Source organism: Podarcis cretensis, assembly GCF_951804945.1.
Source record: "Podarcis cretensis genome assembly, chromosome: 13".
NCBI lineage: Eukaryota > Metazoa > Chordata > Lepidosauria > Squamata > Lacertidae > Podarcis > Podarcis cretensis.
The window spans coordinates 19,986,761-20,013,952 of NC_137182.1; the positions used below are offsets into that span (position 1 = coordinate 19,986,761).

The following is a 27,192-nucleotide window of genomic DNA, read 5'->3' on the forward strand; positions in this document are numbered from 1 at the left end:
GGACGGGGGCGGGGGAGTACTTCTTCACACCCACAAGATACAGTGTTGGCAAACAACTTGGGTGCCAGAATTTAGGAGTGCCCGGATTTAGTAAGTTTTAGAATTTAATCACTGCTCGAATAGTTAAACCCTTCATAGCTGGGCTCAGCTTTCCCATGGCCAAGCCAGCCCAATAATGGCCAAGCCATTCAGCAAACAAAGGGGGCAGGAAGATGGGCAATTAACAAAGCAAAGATTCTGTGCCAGCAGGAAAATGGGTGAAGCCCTTCCCTGAGCTCAGAGTTGGGTACAGGAACAAAGCCCAGTAGTAGAGTTTCAGGATTGCAGTTTCCCTGGTGTGCTCAAGGGGGAAAGGTTTATCAGTCAGTAGACAGCAATGGAACACAGAAGCAATCTAGGCAGCTGCCTAGAGCAAAGTTAGGAGTTATGTGCCCTGAACCCCTGGCTTACCTGGCAGCAAGTCAGTACGCAAAGTCCAAGGGTGAGTCCACACAAGCAAAGTCCAGGAAATGCAGTTCAGGGTCAATCCACATAGCCAAGTCTGAAGTCCAGCAGTCAGGACACAGTCCAGAGTAAAACACAAAGCATAATCCCGTAGACTTGAAGGAGTATCCAAGTCAAGCTCTATCAACAGGGGCAGTTGAGCAAACATAGCACCTCAGCTCTGCTTCCCTTTTGAATGCTGATTGCAGCATCTGGGCTTGATGAAGCATATGACCCTCACCTGTTCCAAGGCTGCTCCAGCAGAGGAATCACAAATCTTCTGCCAGAGCTAGCGAGCCCCACCTGGCCAGCTAGGGAGCTGGGCTGTGGGCTCTTGTCTTCCTCAGCCTCCTAGAGAGCATGGGTAGGCAAACTAAGGCCCAGGGGCCGGATCCGGCCCAATCACCTTCTAAATCCGGCCCACAGACGGTCCAGGAATCAGTGTGTTTTTACATGAGTAGAACATGTCCTTTTATTTAAACTGCATTTCTGGGTTATTTGTGGGGCCTGCCTGGTGTTTTTACATGAGAAGGATGTGTGCTTTTATTTAAAATGCATCTCTGAGTCATCTGTGGGGCATAGAAATTCCTTCATTTCCCTCCCACCCCAAAAAATATAGTCTGGCCCCCCACAAGGTCTGAGGGACAGTGAACTGGCCCCCAGTTTGCTGACCCCTGTCCTGGAGCACCCCTCTCGCTTCTCCCTACACCTCAGAGCCTGCTGTGTTCTTGGAGACAGGGGACCCTCTAGTTTTGGTGATGGGTCCTGCTGCTCTGGTTCCTGTGCATTGACCCCCATCCCCTCGCCATCCTCCATCACCCTGTGAGTACTTCCTTTCCCACCCCTTGCTTGCCCCAATCCCAAACACACCCCTTGGGATCCTCTTTCTCCTCCATGTCAACCTGCCAGTTTTATGACATTTATGTTAGTGGGACAGCAAATCAAGCATGACTGATGTCTGCTTGAACACAGATGACACCAAACTGGGAGGGGTGGCTAACACCCCAGAGGACAGGATCACACTTCAAAACGACCTTGACAGATTAGAGAACTGGGCCAAAACTAACAAGATGAACTTTAACAGGGAGAAATGTAAAGTATTGCACTTGGGCAAAAAAAATGAGAGGCACAAATACAAGATGGGTGACACCTGGCTTGAGAGCAGTACATGTGAAAAGGATCTAGGAGTCTTGGTTGACCACAAACTTGACATGAGCCAACAGTGGTTCGCCAGAAGCGGCTTAGTCATGCTGGTCACATGACCCGGAAGCTGTATGCCGGCTCCCTCGGCCAATAAAGCGAGATGAAAGCCGCAAACCCAGAGTCGTCCGTGACTGGACCTAATGGTCAGGGGTCCCTTTACCTTTATAGATTTTCAATAACTTAGAATCTCTTGCAAAACCTTTATAATTCTGTGAAAATCTAAATTCCAATTGACTTTTTATCTTCTGTGAATAGAAATAATGCACATAAAAACAAACCACCTTCAGTACATGCTCATCATTTCTTGTTATTTAATGTAATGTCCAATAAATAGAAACATAATTTAGATAAGATATATACATATATATTCATACATTTTAAAAAATGTTCTTATAGTTGGGCATTCAATATATTCTTTCAATTTCACTGAGAGTTTTAAAAAAACTGACAGTAGTTTAAAGTCAAAAGTATATTCTGGAATTTCTTTTCTTTAACTGAAAAAGGCATTTTTTCCAGTTATAACAGAGAAGCAGCAAAAGTTTTTTTTTAGAAAACCAGCAGAGGGAAAGATAAATACTGCTGCTCACATCACCTTCTTGTCTCTCTCATCACAATACATAAGCATAAAGGTGTAACGCCACTTAACCCAACATGGAAGCTTAACTTTTTAAATTTGTCCTACTCCCACACCAAATTCAGAACAAATCCATAACAACTTCAGAGTGCATTTTGCCAAGTCCTTTTTGGGAGTCATTCATTCTGTAGTGATGTACATAAACACAAAAACAGCATGGCTTATTTCTGAATGAATAAATCAACCAAGGTAGCTTTAAAATAACTCCATTTGCATTACTGATTTTACTACAGATAATGGATGGGAGCAAAGGAGTATCAACGATCAACGTCTGCTTTGTTCCTTCAGTATGCAAAAAGTTAATCAGCCCAATCCATTAAATGCAGTCCACATTTAAGTACCATAGTACAAAAGTCCACAAAAAATGTCTTTCACTGGGGCCAACATAATGCACTTTGCAATGTGCTAACTTTCTACATGCTGTGCTATGTAGAGATCCTTCTGCTACTCCTCCAATTCTGGGAAAATGTCTATTTTAAACCTTCTTTCTGGTGAAATTACATACAGTTAACAACTTTAAATTATCCACAGCAGAGTTCTCTGATTTAAAGGTTAATAGCATAATAGGGACTGGATATAAAACTGATTGGGCCTCTTTAATTATGCTTCCTTCATTTTAATGAAATCCCAAAGGGAAACCAGAACTAAAAGTTACTTCTCTCGGTCTCAGAGTGACTTAAAAATGAAAGAAGAAGCAGTTGCACTACCTGAAGTATTTAATGTGACTGTTTTGTGCTCCTCTGCCCAGTTTTTCCAAAGCACAGCTCGCTTCTCCTTTCTGCAAACCGATATCCACCTCCTGCTAATGCAACTGGTTTTCCAACACAGCTAGTATAAATATGTATAATCAATATATAGATATATAGTTTGCATATAAATATATAAATATTCAAAAAAAAATTTTTTACAGCTATAATGCAGTTTCCCATGACCACTGAGGTGTGAATCTTGAAGGCCGGTTAAGATATTGGCAACCACATGGGAAAGAGGAAACACTCCTCATGGTAGTATCTTCTCCAAAATGCTGAGAATTTTACATGCTGTTACTCATGGCCAGATAAAGGATTTCCTTATGAAAATTTGCCTGTGCATTTACCAGATGAAACAGATTAAGAAAGCTGCTGTCTTCCTCATCGTGCTCCCCTAAGTGAAATAAACAAGAGGTAAAAAAAAACCATACTTTTATGGAAACAGATTTTGCAGAATCTGCTTAAAATGTGCAAGTCTGTGGACTATTCTTAGTGGCTACCCTATCTGTGCTATATTAGTGATTTGTGACAGCACTGATTGCATTGTTGTAAACGTTTAATGGCAAGTAGCGAGCCGATAGCTCACGCTGCTGCACATTCATAGTGATTGGGTAGCAGATATTAAGTTTTAATTTATTTTTCACTTCTGCAGTGTGAAGCCATTTAGAGAATTACACATTTATAAGGACACTCAACTCTGGGTGCTCACAGAGCTTAATTTGAGCTAGGACTAGAAACTGGGTTGTTCCTTTTTTTTAAAAAGCAGGTTGAAAACTGCAGGAGTCCAACTTCAATATTTTGAATAAAAACCCAATGATGATCAAGGATGAATTTGTTTTTCAAAAAGACAATGAAGTAGAAGAGAAGAGAATACAATCACAAATCCGAAGCACAAAAACAAATATATGTTCTATTAGTTGCCCTGAGGGCCAGACAACACAATGTATGAAACACATTGCTGTGGTTCTGCCCCACACTCCCAGTAAAGTATTTTTTTAATTTTTTTAAAATAATATTTATTACTTTTAAACACTACAAAAAAGAAAAGAAAAAAGACAAAAGACAAAAAGAAAAAAGAGACAATAAAATACAATATAAAAACATTACACAACGCTAACACAATAAGCTAAACAAAACAAAACAAAAACAATTTAACACACATCATACAATTTCAATGTCATATTTTTCATTTACTTGTTTCAACGACCTCCTCACACCTCCCTTTTTGTATTCCACTTCTGTTAATTGTTTCAGCAATTCCTTTCCATCTTTCTCTGTTTTCTGTCCTATATTTATCTTAACATATTCTAACCTTATTTTTCCCTAATACTCTAATAATCTATCTATACTTAATTCCTTATAACATTTCTACTAAAGCCATATAACTTCATTCCAATATTTTTCCAACATTCGTCAATTTTACAATATTTCTAGATGGAAACAGTTTCTATTTGTATTAGTCCTTTTAGACACAGTTCAAACAATAAAGTTAGTTTCAATTTTCAGTTACTTTTACTCCTTTTTAAATGCAGACGGAGACATTGGAAGCAATGTATTTCTCTTATTTAACTAACTGTCAGTGAACGTTCTAGTCACGGTCAATGAGCATTCCAAAAGACGTCAGTCTTACTAGCAGCCCGTTTCCAGGTTCGGAGCGGTGGTATTTTAACTTCCTTCACTCTCTCCTGCAAACATATACAATCCAAAACTTTCCCCCTCTTCTCCTGCTTCCAAGGGGGATTTAATATTTTTTACTGATGGAAATTTAGTCCTTCACAGTAGGCTTTCCAAGACTTTAGTTTGCAGCCTCTTTGCTTCAGTCTATTTACAAAAGGGGAAGGCGGACTTCCTGTTTTGAACCTCCCCGTTTCGGTGCCAAATTAAGACGTTTAAAAATCCAATTCTTCACTCTACTCACGGGTAGTTGCTTTAAGATCAAATTGTCCACAGGAAAAAGTCAGCGCTCTCCGGCAACAGCTATGCGGCTTCACTCCGTGGAAAAAGCAATCAATTCAAAGCACCGCGCCGCTCACCCCACGTCGCTCCGGATCCCCGAAAACGGGTTTCCCCGCGAGTAGGGGAGGCGCAAAAGGTGCCAGCCGAATCCCACATTCACAGGCTTCACCCGCCTGTGATTTTTAATGGATCTCCGCCTTCGCCATGGGGGCTAGGCCCGAATTTCCACGAAGCAAATTCCTCCCGATCAGAGGAATTCCGCCATTACCGGAGGCGCCAACCCGGAAGTCTCCCCACTCCCAGTAAAGTAATAACTATGAGCTCAGGATTGGGAACACTGAAGGTGCAGAGAGGGTTTTAGATTTTCACAATGCAGCCCTGATAAAAATCACTCCCTGGAGATTGTTCACTATTTACCCTTGCTATTGTCACTCCATGACAGCGCTGCACACAAGTCAAATAGCAGCCTCAGTAATGTGGTCCAAAGGAAAGCAGAGCAAGATGTTTGGCACCAGCTTGGCTGCAGGAGTTGCCAGAAGGAGGCGTACAAAAACATTACAATTATTATCATTAATTGCATAATTAAGAACATAAAAATGACTTTAAATGATATTTTGGAGTATGCTAAAGAGGAACCCTAAACTCAGGAAGACGTTTTATCAGAATATAGAATCACAGAGTTAGAGAGTTGAGGAAGATTTTGAAGGGCAAAAAACCCCCTGGAAATTTGTAGCTACAGCATCCCTTATAGGGGACCATCCAACCTCTGCTCTAGGGGCTGCCATACGTCCTGATTACTGGGTTTTCCTATAAAACAATTAACAATTTTGGGGTCTTCCTAAAAAAAAAGAAAAGAAAAGAAAAAGCTCAACAACCTTCAGAGTATCCTGGTTTTTACTTTTGGCAACCCTAAAACCTCTTATGTCTATGATCTAGCAAACCTGCTATGTGTTCTATCTGTCTGACAGAGCTCTCACTTCAGAGCTCAGCCAAGCAGCCTTGAGACAATGCATTAAGTGAAACTATTTCCTGCACCTAGACTACCTAATTTGTGTGAAAGGCTATCGGGCATTTGTGAATTTACATAGAGCAGAGGCACCCAGTGAAACTAGCTGACAGGGACAAGCAGTAATTAAAGAAATGAGCAGGTGACAACGGTTCTGCTACCTGTAGGATTTCTTACCCGATATCACTGACTGCAGTGCGTCCATGATAATGTGTGCAAAAGAATTCTCCACGCCTTGCAGGAAGTTGTTCCTTTCACCCGGAGTACTGAAAACCTTGCAGACTTTCTGCATCATTTTAACAGCCCAATCCATGCAGTAGAGGTCCTTCTCACATACCTAGCACAAGAACAGAAAATATTAATGACTGTTCCATTGATGGGATGGACAGCAGTTGTTGATCTTTGCTTTCTCCCTCTTCACTTCAAAACATCAGTTATGGGGAATCTATGGCCTGCAGACTGGCCCATCAGCCTGTTTTGCGAAACCATGTCCACCTTTCCTGTGCTTGACGTCATATATGACATCAGGCACAGGAAAGTTCAAGCCATGGCTAAAAGGAAGATGTGTTCTCTAAGTGTACTGCCAATTCTTCCTTTGCAGCCAAAGGTCAGCACTTTCTGTAAATTTAATAATATTATACCCAGCATTGCTACAGTGCTTTCAAATGTTCAAAGTGATTTACATAATCTTTACAACAACCCTGTGAGGTAGACTGATATGATTATCTTCATGTCGTAGAATAAAGGGCCACTGAGTGAGGTCATGACAGAAGTGAGACCTGAACCAAGAGCTTTCCGATTCATAGCCCAGTTTTTAAGCCACTGTACCATGCTAGCTCTCAGCAGGGATTGGTTTGCTCAGTCTTGCATGAAAAGTGGTATCTACCCTCTTCTTCTGTGCAACAATTGAAGGTACAGAAGTCTGTCACCCCCACACCCCGCTGCATTTGCTTGCCTGACAGAAAAAAGCAGGAAGATGCACTTGTTATCTGTACTAATTTGCCAGACATCACAGTGTAGTTCTGACACATATTGTAATGCAGGCAAAATGTGTTAGATGCAGGGCATTTTGACACATTTTTCATGTGTGTGTGTGTGTTGGTTGTGTGTGTGTCTGGTGTGCAGATTCCAACTAGCCTAAATGGGAACCAGGCTATTAAGAGAGTAAAATGTAGCTGCAAAACCCAAATGAATTATTTCTCCAAAGTGTGTTGTAGAAAACAAATGCTTTCCCTACTTAAGAGCAAAATCGTGCAGTGGGCAATACACAAAGCGACATACTTGGATGCTGCCATAGAAACACCCTAAGGCAGGATAATTAGTCTTGCAGTATTCACAGAGATAATATTAAACTGTCTCTTTCAAAACTTTGCTGCAATTTTGTTAATTTTGGCAAGTAGCCTGAACACTGTAATAGAAAAGCTGGTGCAAAAGAGCCAAATTAAGATGACATTAAACGTCTCTAGTTTTGTCTTCTTCTAAATAACAGGCAACAGAGAGGGAGAAGATAGTAATTAGGATCAATACTGTAGGTCATAAGGAAGAAGTTGTCCCACCTGCTGTGGTCTTAATAGAAATCTCTCTCTCTCTCTCTCTCTCTCTCTCTCTCTCTCTCTCACACACACACACACACACACACACACACACACACTTGAGCTATTAGGCCTGGGAAGCAGCTTCCTTTGAGGCCATTTTCTTCCCATGCCAAACAACAGTTTCAATGAGGAGGTGTTTAATCAAGACTGTGGTGGAGTGGGAAGTGTTGGCTCCTCCCCCCCAATGCTATTGTATCAATCATTTCTCCCCATCCCTGGCCATTCATAGCGGCCAACTCCTAGGGTCCAAGGTCCCTTCACTCCCCCCTAAAAGATTTGAGGGGGCCGCCCCCTCCAAAGTTGATGGCCATTGCCATTAAAATTGTGTGTGTGTATGTTGCATCATGTGATTGATTGTGTGGGGTAGGGCTTACCTGCCGCCCCCCCCCCCAATATTTTATTCAAGTTGGCACCCCTGGCACCCATTATTTTAAAGAAAAAGTAGCCATTAAATGCAATAGTGCAGTTAACACCATGATTAACAACTGCAGCTCAGAGGTAGAGCATATGTTTTGCATGCAGAAGTTTCTCCCACTCCAGGTTCAATCTCTGGTGTCTTGAGGAAGGGCTGGGTTAAAAAACCCAAAACCCAAAACAGCTGGGAACTCTGGAGAACTTCTGCCAGCCACTGCCAACAATACCGGGGTACGTGAATGTTCTGACTTGGTATAAGGCAGCTTGCTGTCATGTTTCTATGGACAATGAGTTTGGCTCTTTGATATGCCTTAATTTTTGAAAAAGGTACTACAAGAAAAGGAAAGTTGCCTGTTGATTGCTACTCACCAAAGCCAGGAAAACCACCAGCCTCGCCAGTTCGACAGCTCGACCATTCACAGCTTTACTAGCCATAAAAGTGAAGCAGATATTGTTTCCACACAAGATAAGGAGCCGGGCACTGTTTTCCAGAAGCCAGTCACGGGGAACCACTGTTATAAAAGTAAGATTATTTTTTTAAGATATTTGAAGTATTTTAAAAATACGTCTTCAGCTTTAAAAAATAAATAAAAATACTGCCTTTGTTAGTTGTATTTCCTCAAGATACAATACAGCACCAATAAAGCACATCTAACCAACAAATCAGATAATAAAAAATATGTGCTACAAAACCAACCAGCTTCTCAGCCAAGCAATAAAATGCCAAAATCCAAAAAAACCTGGAACAATCTGCTGCAGAGAGTAAATAGAATCCAGCACCTCTCTGTCTCCTTTTACAGTTGTACTTCAGGTTGAAGTTGCTTCAGGTTGAGCGCTTTCGGGAATGCATTACTTCTGGGTTTCACCGCTTGCGCATACGGTCAAAATGACGTCACGCACATGCGCGGAACCAGTGAAGACTCAGATTGCATTCGCTTCAGGATGGGAATGGGGCTCCGGAATGGATCCTGTTCATATCCAGAGGTACCACTGTACTATTAAATAAGGCAGACTTCCTCGACCTGGTGTTCTCTAGATGCTTTCCTACATCTTCCAGCCAGCATCTCCTACTTTATCTGTGTCCAGATCCCCATCTCCCTCTGTGAATGGAGAAAACACATGGTGGCCCCGCTGCACCCAGTTTGGCCCTCAGAGCCAATCTGCGTGGTCAGCGGGTCATTCCGAATTGCGAGTAGCATGTATCTTGGCTGAGTGCGTGCACATTGCAAGATGGCTGTGTTATTGCTTCACCTTGTGCCGACATTTTTAGTTTCCCAGTTTGTGGCTACAGCTTACTGAACCACTGCTAAGTTATTGGGGGGCATGCCAAACTATAGGTCTGGGCACATACTGAAATGTCATGTTCAATGAAATTATCCTGCCATCCAAGCAAAACACTCAGTCTAGACAGAGTCAATTCACAATTCATCACCAGCCCTGAGTCATGTGAACTGGCTCTGAATGTGGCTATGTCATAATCTTCCGGATTCTTAGGAGAATGAGTAGAAGAAAGGCAGTACTGTACCTGAAAGTTCATCCAACAAACTGATGACATCATCTGCCGTCCACTCTTTTGCTTCTGTGTCATACAGTAGTTTAATGGCATCTGCCAACCCTTTCAAACTGGTTTCGTCTGCTGGACCGTCAGTCGTTTTCTGCCAAACCACATGCCCTGAATTACATTAAGGACAACAGTAACTCAGTAGAGGTGACTGCACAGCACACTACACACAGACACACACACACACATCAACATTGTGGGGTTAGGACTGTGGCAAAATTACCACAACTCTTTTAAAAGTTAAGTAGTATTATAACTAATATTTTAATCCTCCCCCCAAATGGATTGGAAATATAGAAGATAAATGTTAAATTAGGGTGAGGTATGTGGGTTATGCGAGTGGCGCTGTGGTCTAAACCATTGAACCTAAGGCTTGCCAATTGGAAGGTCAGCGGTTTGAATCCCTGTATGGGGTGAGCTCCCATTGCTCAGTCCCAGCTCCTGCCAACCTAGCAGTTCGAAAGCATGTCAAAGTGCAAGAAGATAAATAGGTACCACTCTGGCGGGAAGGTAAATGGTGTTTCGATGCACTGCTCTGGTTCACCAGAAGCGGCTTAGTCATGCTGGCCACATGACACGGAAAACCTGTCTGCGGACAAACACCGGCTCCCTTGGCCAGTAAAGCGAGATGAGCACCGCAACCCTAGAGTCGTTTGCGACTGGACTTAACCGTCTTGGATCCTTTACCTTTACCTATGTGGGTTACTAAAATGAAAGTGACTGGAAAAGGTTTTTCTTCAAAGTCAGTGTTAATGTATTATAGTGCTCCAGTCCTATTTTGTTCAAGCAGCATTTTGCTAATATTTTATATTAAAAGATATATAACCAGATAGGCTCCATATTGCTAATCAGAAGATTGATGGAAAAATTAATGAGGATATGAAATGCCTACCAGGAAGGTTATATTGAGTGTGTGCTGAGTTACAATAGAGTCACCTGACTGTCTACATAACTGTCTGCATCAGAACTGTGTCTCCTTAAAAGATGGAAGTGTAGCGTTAAGGGCATTTAAACCTGTGTAGGAGATCATGTTACTCTTCTGAACGTCTCAGAAAGAGTCAGACTTTCTTCAGAAGATAAGGCAAAAGCATTGGGAAAACATGAGAGGGCTACAAGTGGATGATGATGCCATGTGAACCCCCCCATAAAATGTGAGTGAATGAGTCACGCTAAATGCCTGCCAATGCTTTGGTGTCAGGTACAATTGACAGCACTTGCTTTTTCACACGAGGTGACTTTGATAAGTTTCCTGCAAAACTGACATGAGGGAGCAGTAGTCTATGGGCATGGAGAAGCACTGCTGTAAACTAGACATTGTATTTTGGAAAAAAGAAACATAGCTGTGTAAGAAGACACAGATGGGAAATAATATGGTGGAGTGGTGAAATGACAGAAAAACTAATCTTTCCTCACACTAAACTGTGAAAATCTGTCAAGCACTTTCTTTACTAGCTGAGGCAGGCCAAGTCTGGGGGCAATGTGTAAGATGGCGCCTTCCTTGCAAATGCCAAGGTTCATCAATCAAATTGTGCCTTTCTCTTCTCCTAAGGAGAGGGCATGAAACAATTACAATGCCTGTCTACTGCAGCATAAAAGGTTAGAAGCTGGTTCCGCACCTAACAAGGACAGCCTCTTCAACAAGAATGATGTAAATCAGAATACTTTCACAATGCTTTCCCTAATACAGTGGTACCTCAGGTTACATATGCTTCAGGTCAGACGCTTCAGGTTACAGACTCCGCTAACCCAGAAATAGTACCTCGGGTTAAGAACTTTGCTCCAGGATGAGAACAGAAACCGCGCAGCGGCAGTGCGACAGCAGCAGGAGGCCCCATTAGCTAAAGTGGTGCTTCAGGTTAAGAACAGTTTCAGGTTAAGAACGGACCTCCAGAACGAATTAAGTACGTAACCAGAGGTGCCACTGTACACTGAGGACTTCTTGCAATTGCTATAAAATTTTAGGGTGCGCACACACACACAGAGAGAGAGAGAGAGAGAGAGAGAGCTGACACACAATCCACAGAAAACCAATCTTTCTCCCTCCAAAATTTAGGAAATATTCCCTGAAAAGAATTACACATTATTTTAGCACACAGAACAATCTTGGTTCTCCTAATGACTCTAAATATTTCCTCTGCAGAAGAGAAACCTTTCCCAATAATTCTTTCTATTCTAAATACTTCAAATCCTGTCTTAAGGGCATATTTTGTATATGAATAGGGTGGTCCTGTGACCTGGGTTCAAGAACTAAAGTATTTACCATCTCAAAAGAATGGCTGGACTGCCCAGGTAATGCAATCACTAAAACATTATCAGGTATCCTGGCAGACAGGAGAGAAGCCACACACTCAAATTTCTGTGGTAGACCTACCTCTTTCTGTGATGTATGCATGATGCTTTTTGGGTGGTCTTTGGCTAAGGGATTGGACAATGTCTAATGTCTTAAAAGGGGCTTGCGCATCTTTGTTCTGGGTCTCTCACCTCCTTGCAAGGGGTGGGGGAGGGACTTTGTTGCAACAGAAAAATAAAGATCTGCTGTGCTTTCCCTGAATCCTGCCTCCATCCATTATTCTCTGACCCATCATGGACTTAGGGGAATCAAAGTCCCTTGCGGAGTTGGACAGCAAAAGCCAACCCCAATTCTTTCTGCAACAAAACATTTGGAATTGCATAGGCAGAATTTACAGGTAGCCTACCCATATATTTCTATCTATGTTATAGATTCTGTGCCTTATTACTTAAAACAGCTTACCATCCAAGTTAGAGGCAGGCCCAAATAGTATATATAGTAGCCGGGCTTGATTTACCATAGGCCATGGCTTTAAAATACGTGTCAGCCAAAATGCCGAATCACTCCGATGAATCCAATGGTTCAAAAGAACACTGCGGCAAAAGATCCTTATCCTCAGTTCCAGTTTTCGGGCACTTCCTAAGACATTAAATCAACATGTAGGAATCAGCCTTGGTACAGAATAGCCTGGTTTTACATTGCTGCAAATAATAGCAGAAAGTGAATTCTACAGACTCAGGCTGCAAGAACATTACTGGCTTAAAACACAGCTAGGTCACAAAATCATAGCATCGTAGAGTAGGAAGGGCTCGCAAGGGTCATCCAGTCCACCCCCTGCAATGCAACCTCAGTTTCGATTGAAGCTGGCTTGGGGAAAATGCAGGAAAAGGCAGCATTTTGTAAGAAGCAACAGGGCTAATGTAGATAGATATGGTTTGTGGCTAATGTTGTGTATATACTGCTTCCTAAAACAGTGGGGGGGGGCACACTGGATGCAAAATAAATGGGAGTGTGTACACAGTCTCAGAGTCAAGGATCTTGCCCTTGCCTCGATGGCATCTGAATTTAGAACAAGAGGGTTGTAGGACACCATTCTCCCTCACACGGTGTATTTACCAGGTTTGCTGCCGACAACTGTCTGCACTCTCCGGGGTAAATTGCTCAACTCACAGAGGAAGTTATAAACCCGATGACATTCTAATTCATCCCAACCTGCTGTTAAAGTCTGAAAATGTTACAGAGAAAAACAAAAGCAAAAGTAGATACATAAAGATCACCAAATCACTTTGATAGGTCCAACATCTCTTAGCTATGTATATATTTTTTTGTGTACAGTATTCTAATATTACTCAGTACTGAGCTCTAGTTGCCTGACTCTACTGTCCTTGGGAGGGAGGCAATGAAATTAATGCAAGCAGCCAGGGGAAAGTAGCAGAAGTAGAGGGCTGACAGGGGAGACAGATACTAATCCTCCAAAGATGAAGAGCTGCATCAAATACCTGGGAGGCAGTGAAAGAGTTATAGCTCTGCCTTTACCAACAACAGGAAGAGAATGAAACCTCAAACAGTAAAAGTATTATGCCATAGAGCGAATTCTTCGCTACAGAGAGAATATCACACCTCCAAAAGGGAGTTGAGGCTCCTACAAGTAATTTGAGAGCTGGGAACAAGGTAAAAAGGTAAAGGGACCCCTGACCATTAGGTCCAGTCGTGGCCGACTCTGGGGTTGTGGTGCTCATCTCGCTTTATTGGCCGAGGGAGCAAGTGTACAGCTTCTGGGTCATGTGGCCAGCATTCTGGCGAACCAGAGCAGCTCACGGAAACGCCATTTACCTTCCCGCCGGAGCGGTACCTATTTATCTACTCGCACTTTGACGTGCTTTCGAACTGCTAAGTTGGCAGGAGCAGGGACTGAGCAACGGGACCTCACCCCATCACAGGGATTCAAACCGCCGACCTTCTGATCAGCAAGTCCTAGGCTCTGTGGTTTAACCCACAGCGCCACCCACGTCCCACTGGAACAAGGTAGGGGGTCCGTATATCCACATAGTAATACCGGTGGGAAAATTAAGATTCCCAGGACAGATGGAGTCATATTTTTTGTCCATTCCAGAACCTCACAGGCATAAATTCAGGTCAGAAGGATTCCCTCAGAAGGATTTTGTAGCGACACTCATTTAAAGTAAATTTTAAAGTTTGTACCAATATTTCCAAAATTACTTCTTGAAAAACGAAGTATTGGGTATTTTCCCCATGGAAGCTTCCTCAGTGATCTCTAACCAGTTCTCCCTCTTTCTGTCACACAGTGATTCGGAGAAATGAATGGAATAACACTGACTTCTGATTATGATTTCTATGACACATCAGTGCAATTAACATTTTGGAAAATAACAGACAACCTCTCTGCTAACTCATATTTTTATCTGTGATGACCAAAAATAGGAACTACAGGTGAAAACCAAGTCCCCAAAACTTTGTTTAGTTTCAAAGCAACCACGGAACACAAATGCTTTTCTCCCTTAAAGTATCCTTTACCTGTAAAAATACTCCGTAACACTGTAGTCCTAAACAATGAAATGGATCTGAGCAGCCACTAAATTTAAAACAGGAAATCTATAAAGATAAAAGAGGGGTGGAACCTTCAATTTACTAGGCATTTTAGGAAGCATAAGGTTAATTTGCATGTGCACATGTACAAAGGTGGGTTTTTTAAAAAAGCTGTTATGCTTACTTCTGAAAGTATCTTGTGTATGTACTTCAATCTCTCCTTTGTAGGTAGCAATAAAGTACACCTTTTTAACAACAGGCCTGCAAAGAAAGAAAAAAGCACACAGGAATATTTTGAAATATAATATTCTGAATTGTACTGCATTGCCAAACCCTGCACACCCGTGCTGTTAGGAGCCAGAAGCCCGTTTATTTAATAAACTAAATAATAGGCTACACACTGTTAATAGACAGCTAGTTAGGATAGTCAGATGACAATGACTTTCCTTCTTCTGTTTCCAATAAATTATTTCCTGAACTACCCTTCCCACTCTAAGCTTCCTTGCTTTTCTGCTGTCACTATACTTCCTTCTTTCTTTCTGATCCTCCTACTCAATCAAATTTTTCTAATCCTACTACTCACTCAGAACTGTGTCCTTCTTTCAGGATAGAAGTTTTTGAGCTTTTTTTAGTATTTAAGTTTTTGAGCTTTTTTTGGGATTGAACTGCCACAGGGTGGGCCAGATTAGGCCCCCGAAAAGGACTTTGGACATGCCTGATTTAGGCCCTCTGAGCAGGACAGCACAGACTGCTCCATACAGCCTCTCTGGCACACAACAGGTATTACACAAATGTTTATTATTAGCATTGCTAGTTGTAAATTGATTTAGTTTCATTTACTTAAAATGACTGTTTGGACTTAAAGCCACATCAGCTGGATAAAATGAAAGTGCTCCAGATTAATTGGTTTATAGATCAGTCTATAAAGCTGAAATCCTTTGAGGCCTCTGCCAACTTTGGCTCCTTGTGTTGAGACTTGCACATCAAAGCACCTCAGAAATGGTTGTTGTTTTTAAAAGGTCATGTAAATAGCATTTCAAGCCTTGCAAGAAAGGTTGTGTCAACTGTAAAGTGACAGCTACTAAAAATATTTATATTAAAAAGAAATACAATAGAATCTGAAAGTACACTGGGGGAAACTCAGCTACCCTTGTCCATCATGGAAAGAAGAGCTTTTGACTTTCTTCCAAGCCATGTTAGAGGGTATATTATTCTGAATTATTATGGCATAGCACACAAGGAAGCAACAACAGAGTTGTTTTTTGATGTAGAATTTGGAACAGCTTGTTTGTAGTAGGGGAAAATATTTCTCAGCCAGTGGAAACTTATGGTTTAAATTTTTATTTTTAAAAACTAGGTCAACAGTGTATTGTTCAGGAAAACTGGTAGCGAATTCTGAGTGGGAATGCTGGAAATATATTTGGGGGACAGGCAAAGAAGGCTGAGGGATGAAACTGTAAAACAGCTTTTTTGCTCATTCAGCTGCTGAAACAGAGAACTAATGCCACGTAAGAGCTAAGGACTTGGAACATAGTCCTTTGTCCTGTGTTCATATCCCTGCTTAGCTATATAACTCACTTGGTGACCATTTTGCTATTCCAGAAGGAGCAACACATTTTGATCATTTTGTAGTGCTGTTTCCCCTGGCCGCCAGCCATGCTGCCTGGGGCTGATGGGAGTTGGAGTCCAACAACATCTGGAGGGCCCAGATAACTGTAACTTTTTGTGTACAGTTCTGGTTGCCTTATCTGAAAAAGGGTACTGTAGAGTTGCAAAGGTTTCAGAAAACAGCAATGAAAAGAACACCTAGGGCTGTTTCCTTATTTTATTTTTTTAAGACAAGTAACAGAGGACATGATAAAGGTGTATAATATTATGCATATTGTGGAGAAAGTAGCTAGAAACTCTTCTATCTCTAACATAGTACTGGAACCCATAGCCATTCAGTGAAGTTGAATGTTGGAAGATTTTGGGCAGACAAAAGGAAGTACACCACACATTGTAAAGTATAGAAATTGCTCCCACAAGTTATAGTGGTGGTCACCAATTTGCAGGGCTTTAAGAGATGATTAGCAAATTCATGGTGTATGAGGCTATGTTCTACCTCCACTAGGACTCACAAACAAGGGAGAGCGCCATTAAATTCATGCCCTGCTTATGGGCTTCTCATATAGGCATCTGGTCAGTCACTGTGAGAACAGATCGCAGAACTAGATGGGCCTTGGGCTTGATCCAGCAAGGCTCTTCTTGTGTTCCTTTTGTAGAAGCCATCTTTCAAGAGTGGGCAACTTGGGTTGCTGTGACCATCACAGACTTGCTGAACTACATGGGCATTATTCAATTCCCAACTTTGTACATGGAACTGATTCTGTTTTTGCAGGATGCAGCAAGTGTATGTTACTACTAATGATGTAGAGGCCATCTTAACTCTGGTCCTGGAACACCTGCTCTTAGCCTTGCAGGCCTTTTCCCAACTAGACAGGGAGAGTGAAGCCCTGACTGACTCCAGCTACAAAAGCTGAGGCTGCGGAAAAGATTCTTGGACTGAGGTGGTGTTGCATGGGTGCTGTTGCAGGTGGGCAGGGGGAAGTTGTTGCTTTTACTGATTTTTTTTTTTTGTATCTTTATTTTAGATCTCATGATTAATGTGGAAATTGTTCGATTTGATGTTTTATTTATTGTTTATGACTACTTTTGTTACGTTGTCATTATCTATTTTTTCATGTTGTAAGCCACCTTGAGCTTGGCTTGAAGTATGGAAAGGTGGCATACAAATAAAATTATGTATGGATGCATGTATTGTATGTAGTAGAAAGTATTAAAAAGAACTACTATTCTCCTTTTTTTTTGGTCTTTCATCGTAAACCAAAGAAATTTCCAGCAAAAGTCTTTGAGACTTGAGATTTATGCTCATCTGTTGAGAAACTAACCCTTGTTCACTATATGACTGAAACTGGATCTGGATTAATTGCCATAGAGAAATTAGCCTCCAATCCTGCTCAATAATATTTCCCTGTTATTTTAAAAAGATTCAATTTGTATCTATGTTCTTATTCTCCAGTTAACCAGGATCTTGAATCCTGGCCTCTTTTTATTTGATTGAAATCTATTTTTGTGTCCCTGGAATAAAAAAAAAAAAATGTGATTGTTGTCACCTAAGGATTTGTAGTGTTCTAGCATGGAGGATCCTTTCCTACAGCCAGATAGCTCAGGATTATGAAAGTCCTGCCGCAAAAGTCTTCGGTTTCCTGTAGGAGTTGAGATGTAATTAATAAGGCGGCTGCTGATAGTCTTTGATACCATGCTTAGCATGCTGATATCCTTCACTGAATAAAAGGAGGAAAAGAAAAAGAAAAAAACACACACAACCATGAGCCCTTATTCTCTAGAAAAACATTGTTGCTTATCAAGTCAATAATTCACTATATCTTAGACAAAGGGTGGCCTGAGGATTCATTGTGGCCCCCAGTGACTTACCGTAGTATCAGACCTTCAGAGCTCAGCTAATTTTCCCCGTCACAGGACACAGGCAAATAGCTCTTTTGCCCTTTCCTCTCACCCATATGAGGTTCAACAGAAACATTTTCCCAGAATGCTTATTATGAACTTCAGGATGCTGACTATTCCAAGATTACTGTTGCTCTTACAAATTAGTTGACAAGCTGGGCTCACAAGGTGCTTTGCTCTCCTTGTTGCTGCACTGCTGGGAAAGAAGCAGTAGGCTGGACCTGAGGAGCAAGCCAAGGAAAATCTTTTGCTTGTTTCCTGGCAGTGCAGCAGGAGCAGGGGATGAGTGAAGCACCTGCAACTAGCATGCCACTCGCTCACATTAAAACACATTTTATTTTAACTATGTTTTAATGTGATATGTGAACCAGGCCAATGACAAGACACAGTTTAATCATGTGACTAAGTACGGTAAGTTCTTCTGTTTCCATTGTTCAGGCTGTGAGTGCTACTGCTTATATATAGTCAAAATGGCACAAGAATAAAATGGACACAGGGAACCCACAGCTGTACAGAAATATAACACATCTGGGGTGGAGGCAGGACTCTAAATGGAGGAGGGGAGGGCCAAAACACCCCAGTAAGAACTGAGCATGCTCAGTGGCCGCATAATGCTGGGATGACTGTTGAAGAGAGGAGAGAAAGAAGAAAGAAAAAAAGATAATCAAGTGGAACACAATGGCTAGAACCCTGAACAAGAGCAATCTCCACTGCAACATTTTCTTGCAGGCTCCAGTTGTCTTCTAACTCAATTTCTTAGTCTGAAAGTTGATGTCTCATAAACAGGAACTTAGCTTTTCCGCAATGTTACTGATTATGTTTCGGCAGCTTTATTACAAGACCTTCCATCCCATTGTCCTCTCTGCCCCTTAATTGTTGGAGCCTTTCTCCCTTTAATTAGTTAAATCTGATCCTTGTGCATATTCATCCATCCACCAAACAGGTATTTTGGGGAGGCAAGTAATTGTTTCTGACCTTGCACAACCCTGAGTACTTTTCAACTCCATGGAAACCCTTCTGCGCACTGCATAAGATACCGGTATATATGTACAGCAGGCAGGGATGGGGACATTTTTCATCCCAAGGGCCACATTCTTTTGTGGGCAAGCTTCTGGGAGCCATATACCAGGGGTGGCCAGGACCAGATGCAAAAGTAGGCAGAGCAATGGGCACACCTGTTACCTTTGTACAGTAGGTTACATTCCGGCCATGCAAAAGTCGGAGGTTTCTATACCCACATATACCACACACCTCCCCATTCTCTTTCCAGGCAAGCAAGAGGCATTGCCACAGTTAAAGGCATATTCCAGCCAGGCAAAAGAAGTCAAAGAGGGTGTGGGAAAGAGTTCCTAGGGCTGAACCAAGAAACTTGAAGGACCACATTTGGTCCCAAAGCCTGGGGTTCCCCTGATGTCTACAGCATAAACTAGGAGTTAACATTAAAAAAACAAACAATGTAGGCACTCTATACTGAGAGGTAAAAACACATACAGTAGTACATTGGTTTACGAACTTAATCCGTTCTGGAAGTCCGTTCTTAAACCAAAGTGTTCTTAAACCAAGGTGTGCTTTCCCATAGCAGCGGGGGACTCAATTTACAAATGGAACACACTCAACAGGATAGTGGAACATGTTCTGCTTCCAAGGCAAGTTCACAAACCAAAACACCTACTTCCGAGTTTGCCACATTCTTAATCCAAGTTGTTCATAAACTAAGCTGTTCTTAAACCAATGTCCCAAAAACTTGAACAGCAACATAGGGGCAATGAGTCCCGAACCAAAACAAGCCAAAGAAGTATACCACAGGACCACTGGTACAAAATACTCTGCATCTCAATAAACAATAACAGATCGCCACTGTCAATTATAAATGAGCAGCCTCGCCTGATAAACCAGACATAGTGGCTTGCCACATATGAACTGGCAGCTAATGTGGTATGCTACATTTGGCAAATGGGGTAGAGCTTTTGCAGCAGATATATCACAAAGCCTCAAATTCTCACCTGGCAGATATTCTAAAACCATCTGAAAGATTTCTAAGGGGAGTGCTTTGAAATCCCCAAGGGTTGACAGAGATGGAGAATCTGCATCCAGGGTGCTGCTAAACTTGCTGGAACGACGGTAGCTTCGTCGATATTTCTGGTTTGGAATCAAGGTATAGCTGGTTCTTGCAGGATATGTCATCCTTCTTCCTCGGTTCATTAATCTAGCCTGAAAAGCGGGAGGGAAATCCACAGTATAGAGATAAGGAAAATGAAATCCACAGGAAAAATGAAAGGAACAATGAGCTCAAGGACTATAAAATGGCATGATTGGTATATATTACACAAACAGGGTAAATGTTGAATTTTATAAGTATAATATACAACACATCAATCATCCTTCCAAATCTGTGAGTCGTTTTCTAACATCTACTGTTGCCATACATAAATGTGACACCTCTGAAGTACTGGCAGTTCTTTGTTTTATAGCCAGAAGCTTTTCATTGAATTTACATTTATTTCCTCTAATCCGGAGAATCACAAGAGCAGCAAATAGCAATAAGCTCACTTCTGCACTCACAGGCATGGAGCGGGCCATTCCATGTCAAGTGATCCAAAGACTTTTACATTACCAATTTATTTTGGTTTCAGTTTCCTAAAAGTAGTATAAGAGAAGGTCCCAGATCTCAGTTTTTTTATTTTTTATCTCATTCTGTTACGAGGGTTTGAAATTTCAAAAATTGACAATTTTGGCCTCGCTGGACTGCACAAAAACCTTAAAAGCTCAGCCCAGAATTGAGATATTTCAAAACTAAAAATACAAATCTCTTCAGAACTTCATGGGCTTTAATATGATATGCCACGTGATGGACTTACTTTAGATTTTAAAGTTACATAATTTAAAATTTTTAAAAGTGATTAAAAATTAATATGATTAAACATTTCCATGAGCTTCCTGCAAAATTTCATCTTGGGATCTCAATGGAATCACATTAAAATATATCTATTTTTTACATACATGTTGGCTTTATTGGGTTCTATTTAGGATAAATGGCTCTTCCTGGAGTAAAATATAACAGAATAAACAAGACTTCAAACCTATGACCAATATGGATTTACTATCATTATACTCTAGGCCTCTAGAAAACCTGCTTAGTCAAGACAGGAGCCTAGAAAAATATTTTGCACAACAAATCAATCATCATAATAAATGATGCTGTTTATACATATATCTGATTTATTCACAGAAAAGAAACCATAAACATTCAATATTTCTGACTTCTTTTCTGGCTCTAAATGACTTGTAAATTCTCACAGCTTGAGAACCCATATTTGTTCCAGTAACAGTGCACAGTTAATTTCTGAGCCCTTGCACTTTTCGTTTTCTTCTTCTTCTTTTGCAAAATATGCCTCAACAGCAGCTTCGATTTTTTTGGCAGATCTTTTTCTCTAGGTATTTTCTTTTTTCTTTTCTTTTCTTTTTTACAAACAAGGTATTTTGGATTCAAATGATCCAATTTCCCTCCAAATAAAAGCTAAAACCTCCAAAGGTAGTCGGGTAGTGGCATCTCAGTAAGAATACCCAAACTTGGCAAAAGCCACAGCCTACAACGGGAAAAAATGTTTAGCAAATATACATATTCCAGAAGGAACGTGGGGGGCTGTAGTCTAAACCACTGAGTCTCTTGTGCTTGCCAATTGGAAGGTCGGTGATTCGAATCCCCGTGATGGGGTGAGCTCCTGTTGCTTTGTCCCAGCTTCTGCCATCCTAGCAGTTCGAAAGCATACCAGTGCAAGTAGATAAATAGGTACCACTACGGCAGGAAGGTAATCGGCGTTTCTGTGTGCTCTGGCATTCATCACGCTCCTCCGTGCGCCAGTAGTGGTTTAGTTATGCTGGCCACATGACCCAGAAAGCTGTCTCTGGATAAACGCTGGCTCCCTCGGCCTGAAGCAAGATGAGCGCTGCAACCCCATAGTCGTCTTTGACTGGACTTAACCGTCCAGGGGTCCTTTACCTTTACATATTCCAGAAAGGCACTCGGTTTGCATGATTTATTTACTGTGTTAAAGCAGAAATCCCATCTATGGAAGTTTACTCCGATTGAACTTAGTGTGATTTAACACGTGCCATCCTAAAAACACTGAATAAGAAATATTGACCTGAGTAAACTTGCATGGAATTAGGCAGGTAGGCTCTATAAAGGAACTTCAAAATAAGGAATACAAAAGTTAACTCCTTAACTCACAGCCTTGGGAATAACTGGAGAAACTCCAAAGTTCATCTTTGGATTAGAAGATACATACCACTACCTGGCTCCAACAACACCATATTTGCCCAAGTAATAAAATGGTTTTTGTTTTCAAAGATTGCTGTGCTGCTTCCTAGTTAAACACTCTCAAAGAAGGTTACAACCAATTAAATATAGCATACAAAATATAAATGCAACCTAAAACAACCTATTTTTAGAATACACAACAAAGCAACTAGAAAAGAACAATCAATACACCTTGATTTTGGAGTGAACACTCCTTTAAATAGCTCTTTCCCCCAGCCCAGCTTCCTGGATGAGAGGTGAGGTGTCCAGGATGACTTTACTGACCAGGGATTTCAGAGTGTCACTACTACTGTCCTGTTCACTGCTAACCATACCTCATTAGGGATGGTATACTCAACAGAGTCTCCGCTAATGACTTTGATGACAGAGAAGGTAGAAAATTAGGAGAGAAGGTGCTCCTTCATATTACCCTGACCAAGACTGTTTAAGGCTTTAAAAGTCAACAACAGTACTTTGAATTGTGCCAAGAAATATACTGGCAGCAGACATACGAAGATTGGTCTCTGAGGCCATTTCTCGACAGAAACCTGGGTGCTACATTTTAGATCAGTTAAAGTTTCTGGACAGTCTTCAAAGGCAGACCCACGTAAAATGCATTACGGAAATAAAATGTTGACGTTATTATATAATTTAGAAGGTATGTTAGATGGTGACACAAGCATTATAATATGGGAAAGAGAACAGTTGATGCACCAAACTTAACAAGAAAAAGGCACTCTGGACAGAAACCGTCAAGCTATAACGCTGTTCACCTACCGCCAACAGCTCAGTCTTAGCTGGATAAAACTTCTTTTTATTGGCCTTTATCCAGCTCATTATTAACTCCAGACAACTTGTTCAGGGATTCCAGCACCACCTTGCCAAGAACTAGGAAGATATAACAGATTATCATCAGCCTATTGCTGGCAATGAACTCCAAATCCTCAGATTGCATTTCTCAACACCTTCATGTACATGTTGAATAAGGTGGAAGAAAATACGAAACCTTGCAGCAACACAAGGGTCATCTCCCATAGGGCCGAGCAACTGTCTCCAGTCACCTTGTGGAATCTACCTGGCAGATAAGAGTAGAATCATGGTCAAATTTAGACAAGTAATTCTGAAAGATATAATAGATTATACTGAAAACTGCCGATACAGCAGCCCAGAACAATAAACATGGAGACAACGGTAAAGATTCTATTCTAGACTGTAAATACATGTGAGAAGCAAGGCATAATATTTCATTTTTGTAAATGTTTAAGTTCTGTCACTGTTGATTTTTTAAAAAATTGCTGCCTTCCTGTTCTCAACACATTCTAGTTTTAAGTCTGTATTTCTGTATCCAAAAGTAGAGCCCTTGGCCCACATTAAATACTACCAGAACCTGTGGCAATTCTTCGTTTTGACACAAACCCGCAATAATGTTTGCCTTCTCTGAAGTGAGGCGCGCGCACACACACACACACACACACACACACAAACCTCAGCCCTCTGTAGCATCCCATGAAGCCCTTGCTACAGAACCTGTCAGATCGTGAAGACAGATTTACGACACCTGAAAATAAACATACATACCAATGTTCAATGAGTCTCAGTTTAGTGCTGTGTTGTGCACAGAGCAGCAATTTGAACCGGCATCTCTCATATTCAAATCCCACCCTCTTGGCCCTCACAGGTGGATAAAATGAGATGAGGATATGCCAAATTCAGTTATAGTAAGATACAAAGAGAGACAGAGAGAGAGAGAGAGAGAGAAACCTGCTTTAGGTATTTTAACCCTATTTTAGCTGCCTCTCACCCAGTGTGGCTAAAGATAAAAACCTTCAGTTTTGTGTGAGGCAAAGCATATAGATGTGCCATAGTAGCGGGGGAGGGGACACCTAGGCCTACTGCCTCAATTTAAAATTGCAGCAATCTAATTTGGGCTATTTTTTAAAAAAAGAATTAGTATTTCACTTTGCAGAGTATTAATGACGGTATTATGGGAGTTTAGGTTTTCTCCACATATGTCGTTTATCTGGGGGGGGGGGAATCGAAGGGTGCTCTGTTAAAATATGGCAGCTGCCTGCCTGTCAGAATTGTCAGAGTAATAAAATGCTTGTATTCAGAATTAATGAAATGTTATGAGGAATAACAACAGCTGTGTTGGTTCCACAGAGCAATAAACAGAGTGAGCGAGAGGCTGCTTTTTATAATTCATGCATTTCCGAGCTTCTTTTTTTCCTTGATTTTGAACATTCCACCTCATGGAATATTTTTTTTTAATAATTTTTTATAAGTGCACCACTAGCGAATTTGAAATACCCTAATTTCCCCTAATAGATAGATAGATTGCTGTGGGATGAAATATCCTTCCATCCGCCAAAGCATCCATTTTCCAAGCATATTTGAATCGTACTCATTTAAATACGATTTAGCATCGATAACGTTTTACTTCTCGTCATTCTGAGAATGCTCTGTACATAACTTTTTGTATGTTTGTTTCCCCCCCCCCCCACTTCCCCCCCCCAAGGTGTCCCTACATACAAAAAGGTGGTCCTGTCAAAAAATAACACAACTGTGTGCGCCTGCGTTTATAAAAGCATGGCAGGCCCTCATTTACCACAGGAATGTCCTTTCTCTCAGTAGCAGAGCCGAATTAGTTAAGCCCCTTTATAACATCTTTCAAACTTCCCGCTTTCCCGCCACATACGGGGAATCAGAGATCTCCCGCCTTCCTGTCTGATCACGCCCCCTAACCATGAATACTTTGTTTTGCAGCGTTTTATGTGATGTTAATTAAACACACACCTTCCCCTTCGGCTTGGGACTCCTTCCCCGCCCTCCTTCCGCCCAAGCCGTGCGTGGATTTGGCGCGCTTATTTGTATGCATGCCGCCGGGGGAACACCTGTGTCGCTTCCCTACAGGAGTAATTCACGAGGAGCGGGTTCGGCTCTTTGCAAAAGGGCGCCAAAAGCGACGGCGGCCTCCTCCTTCCCTTGAGATATGTGAGACTGGGAAGGAGTGACAGGAGTTTAAAGTCCTGCCTTAGCGACACTTTCCCGTGTCAGGTTCTCTCAGCCTCGCCTCTCACATATTTGAGGCGAGAAGGGATGAATCCTGACACATAAAGGCGTGGGAGAACGGACTTCTCCAGAGCAGAGGGCTGCGTTTCCTGACGGGTCGAGAACCCCGTTTTCCCTTTGTTTTCTATTAAAAAACGTACACATATTGCATATATTGCATGCATGCATGGGTATATATACACACACACACACACACACACACATATTGCATATATAGTGCTTTTTTCTGGGGGTTCACAGGGGTATGCATACCCCAAAACATTTTGTGAGTCTTAGTACTTTTGTCCATTTACTGTATTTCTTTTTCCCAATTTGAACTATAAAATGGTGGTTTTCTTGAGTCAAAATGAGAGTACCCCTAAACATATACATATATATGCACAATATATGCGCATATATATATATATATGAGTATGAGGGGCAAGGGAGCAGGGCAGGATGTTGAAAGTCCCTCATGCTACCTGTTAGGGTAAAAGTCTCTTCCAACAGCAGCAGCAGCAAAAAGTCCTCTGCATTTCTATTGCTGGTTGGCTGTGCACGGGTGACAACTTGAATTAAATATCGGGGCTGGTGAGCCCCACACTACATAATCACATGTCGCGGTGCATGCACACTACAGTGGTACCTCAGGTTACATACGCTTCGGGTTGCAGACTCCGCTAACCCAGAAATAGTACCTCGGGTTAAGAACTTTGCTTCAGGATGAGAACAGAAATTGTGCTCCCGCAGCGCGGCAGCAGCGGGAGGCCCCATTAGCTAAAGTGGTGCTTCAGGTTAAGAACAGTTTCAGGTTAAGAACGGACCTCCGGAACGAATTAAGTACTTAACCCGAGGTACCACTGTATTTGAATGGCATTGCCCATTTAACGGGGGTGGGGTGGGGGGGCTGCTGGTCCCCTCAAATAGCTTTTTTTTTTTTTGCAGGGGTGAAGGGACCTCAGCCCCTAGGAGTTAGTTCCTATGGGCTGTAGTCTCTCTCTCTCTCTGGATTGGGATTGCACCGACTGTTGCCACACCATTTGCCAGCAGTCCAAAAAGAGTCTGTTTAAATAGCTTGTACACACTTTATTGTGCAGGATTCATATACGCATATAACTTCACTCATCTGGAGGCACCCTCAAGTGACTTTCTAGGAATCATATAGGAACCAATTCCTATGGGGTTAGGTCCATTTGGCCCTACCCTAATTAATTTTCAGGTGGGCTGGAAGGCCCCCAAGTTGTTGAGCATTGTCATTCAAACAGTGTGCATCATGTGACCAGTTATGTGAGGTCGGGCTTACCCCCCTTCAATATTTTATTTAATTTGGCACCCCGATAGGAAAAAAGTGCAAAAGACGCTAACAGCACCAATGCAACAATTTGTTGTTGTTTAGTCGTTTAGTCGTGTCCGACTCTTCGTGACCCCATGGACCAGAGCACGCCAGGCACTCCTGTCTTCCACTGCCTCCCACAGTTTGGTCAGACTCATGTTTGTAGCTTCGAGAACACTATCCAACCATCTCATCCTCTGTCGTCCCCTTCTCCTTGTGCCCTCCATCTTTCCCAACATCAGGGTCTTTTCCAGGGAGTCTTCTCTTCTCATGAGGTGGCCAAAGTATTGGAGCCTCAGCTTCACGATCTGTCCTTCTAGTGAGCACTCAGGGCTGATTTCCTTCAGAATGGAGAGGTTTGATCTTCTTGCAGTCCATGGGACTCTCAAGAGTCTCCTCCAGCACCGTAATTCAAAAGCATCAATTCTTCGGCGATCAGCCTTCTTGATGGTCCAGCTCTCACTTCCATACATCACTACTGGGAAAACCATGGCTTTAACTATACGGACCTTTGTTGGCAAGGTGATGTCTCTGCTTTTTAAGACGCTGTCTAGGTTTGCCATCGC

At 41.9% G+C, this 27,192-nt stretch overlaps 1 protein-coding gene across 13 annotated transcripts; it reads right to left on the reverse strand.

The window, feature by feature from the left end:
* Positions 1-3,216: 3,216 nt before the first annotated feature.
* FBXO47 (F-box protein 47) lies at positions 3,217-25,354 on the reverse strand. 13 transcript variants are annotated; one of them, XM_079949762.1, is made up of 13 exons: positions 25,039-25,352; positions 23,252-23,320; positions 23,023-23,133; positions 19,949-20,156; positions 17,594-17,764; positions 14,623-14,699; positions 14,427-14,504; positions 13,008-13,116; positions 12,354-12,530; positions 9,566-9,712; positions 8,410-8,552; positions 6,209-6,368; positions 3,217-3,463 (listed from the first exon to the last, which is right to left on the reverse strand). In XM_079949762.1, the coding sequence occupies exons 3-13, from the start codon at positions 23,080-23,082 to the stop codon at positions 3,354-3,356; spliced, it is 1,440 nt and encodes a 479-aa protein (XP_079805888.1). In that variant the 5' UTR covers positions 23,083-23,133; positions 23,252-23,320; positions 25,039-25,352; the 3' UTR covers positions 3,217-3,353. The 13 variants fall into 13 exon arrangements, with proteins under 13 accessions (XP_079805888.1, XP_079805893.1, XP_079805887.1 ...); XM_079949767.1 differs by having other exon boundaries at positions 23,252-23,316; positions 25,039-25,058; XM_079949761.1 differs by lacking the exon at positions 25,039-25,352 and adding an exon at positions 24,941-24,993.
* Between the last annotated feature and the right edge of the window lie 1,838 nt (positions 25,355-27,192).

Coding starts and splice junctions, on each gene's coding strand:
- FBXO47 (XM_079949758.1), bottom strand. CDS start 23,082: ATGAGCTGGATAAAGGCCAATAAAAAGAAGTTTTATCCAGCTAAGACT. Junction 9,713..12,353: donor GCCTGCCTCTAACTTGGATG/GTAAGCTGTTTT, acceptor AATGTAATTCAG/GGCATGTGGTTTGGCAGAAA. Junction 6,369..8,409: donor TGGTGGTTTTCCTGGCTTTG/GTGAGTAGCAAT, acceptor TTCTTGTGCTAG/GTATGTGAGAAGGACCTCTA.